Raw genomic sequence first — 1,518 nt, 5'->3', positions numbered from 1 at the left:
CTCTCTCTCTCTCTCTCTCTCTCTCTCTCTCTAAATTTTGGACACTGATAAATGATTCGGTCTTATTGCCTTTTATTTTGCTGAACATTTTATTTACTGTGCTCATTTCTTTGTGCACAAACCTGATATACTGTTTAGAAGTTTACACTGCATTAATTGATGTTTTTTTCCAATTTTTATTCTCTTCTACCAGGTACCCCATCTTGTTTGGATACATGTGATGAGTTGGCAACAGATCTGAACCTGCGTAGTATAAAACCACTCCTGTTTCAGTGTTGTTGAGTTTTAGCAGTATCTGAATATTTTGATTACTGTATCAGATAATCGCATTTTGTGATTTGATCCTTTCAAAATGGCATGGTGGAAAATAGGCGCATTTGTTGGATTTGTAACAGCTGCTGTCCTGAGAAGATTGTTGAGGAACAGTAGACTATGCCCAAGTAAGACCCAAATGAATGGTAAAACTGTCATCATAACCGGGGCCAATTGTGGCATTGGAAAAGCTACAGCATTAGAGCTAGCTCGAAGAAATGCTAGAATTATTTTGGCTTGTCGTAACTTAGCATCAGCTGCAGAAACAGCCAAGCAGATATGCAGATCAACAGGAAATACAGAGATAATTCCTCGAGCCCTTGATTTGAGCTCCATAAAATCTATCAGAGAGTTCAGTCAGGAGATTCTTTCGGAAGAACATCGAATTGATGTTTTGGTTAATAATGCTGGTGTTTTCCAATGTCCTTACAGTAAAACTGAGGATGGTTTTGAAATGCAGATGGGTGTGAACCATTTCGGTCATTTCCTCCTTACGTCTCTGCTCACAGAGAGGCTAAAACAGTCAGCCCCGAGCAGAATTGTTATTGTGTCATCAGCTCTTAGCAAAAGGGGCTCAATTAATTTTGATGACATTCACAGTGAAAAGAGTTACAACAAAATGAAAGCTTATGCAGACAGTAAGCTCGCAAACCTCATGTTCACTAAAGAGCTCAGCAAGAGACTGGATGGCTCTGGTGTTTCAGTATTAGCACTGCACCCTGGGATGGTCGCTACTGACATTGCTCGGCACGTTGTGTCAAGAGTAACTGCCAAGCTTTTTTCCCCTATCGTTGTTGCACTAGGCTTGAGGGATGCCAGTGAGGGTTGTCAGCCAGTTGTTTACTGTGCCAGTGCAGAAGAACTGAAGGGTTGTTCAGGAGTTTATATCAGTAAATTGTGCAAGGAATGTGAGTTTCCCAGCAGTGCTTGTGATGAAGAACAAGCTAAAAAACTCTGGGACATCAGTGAACAGTTAACGAAGACAAAGTTCCCTTAAGGGTGGAAATAACATGTTCCTGATTATGTATGTAGGTTTAATTCCCTTACCACCTACATGCTTATACTAGTAACAGAAAAACCACTATGAAACCTTCCTCTATAATATCAGTCTCAGGTGTGTATTTTAATGCATTATGTTGTGTGTATAGTTTGTTTGTCCAGGGTTTTTTTTATTGTTTTTTAAGGGGGTAGGGCTTGTGTGTGTGT

The 1,518-nt window shown here is 40.1% G+C and overlaps 1 protein-coding gene across 1 annotated transcript in view; it reads left to right on the top strand.

Moving 5' to 3' along the window:
• Positions 1–1,512, top strand: part of LOC101854251 (retinol dehydrogenase 14) — a 5,806-nt gene extending 4,294 nt beyond the window's left edge. Inside the window, exon 2 of the mRNA XM_005096955.3 lies at positions 194–1,512. Coding sequence (XP_005097012.1) covers positions 353–1,309 — 957 coding nt within the window. The 5' untranslated portion in view covers positions 194–352 and the 3' untranslated portion in view covers positions 1,310–1,512. The remainder of the gene's footprint in view (positions 1–193) is intronic.
• Positions 1,513–1,518: the final 6 nt, after the last annotated feature.

This window comes from Aplysia californica, unplaced genomic scaffold (genome assembly GCF_000002075.1).
Source record: "Aplysia californica isolate F4 #8 unplaced genomic scaffold, AplCal3.0 scaffold00143, whole genome shotgun sequence".
NCBI classification, from domain to species: domain Eukaryota; kingdom Metazoa; phylum Mollusca; class Gastropoda; order Aplysiida; family Aplysiidae; genus Aplysia; species Aplysia californica.
Note: the sequence above shows the minus strand (reverse complement) of the source record. Positions and strands in the feature narration are given on the sequence as shown.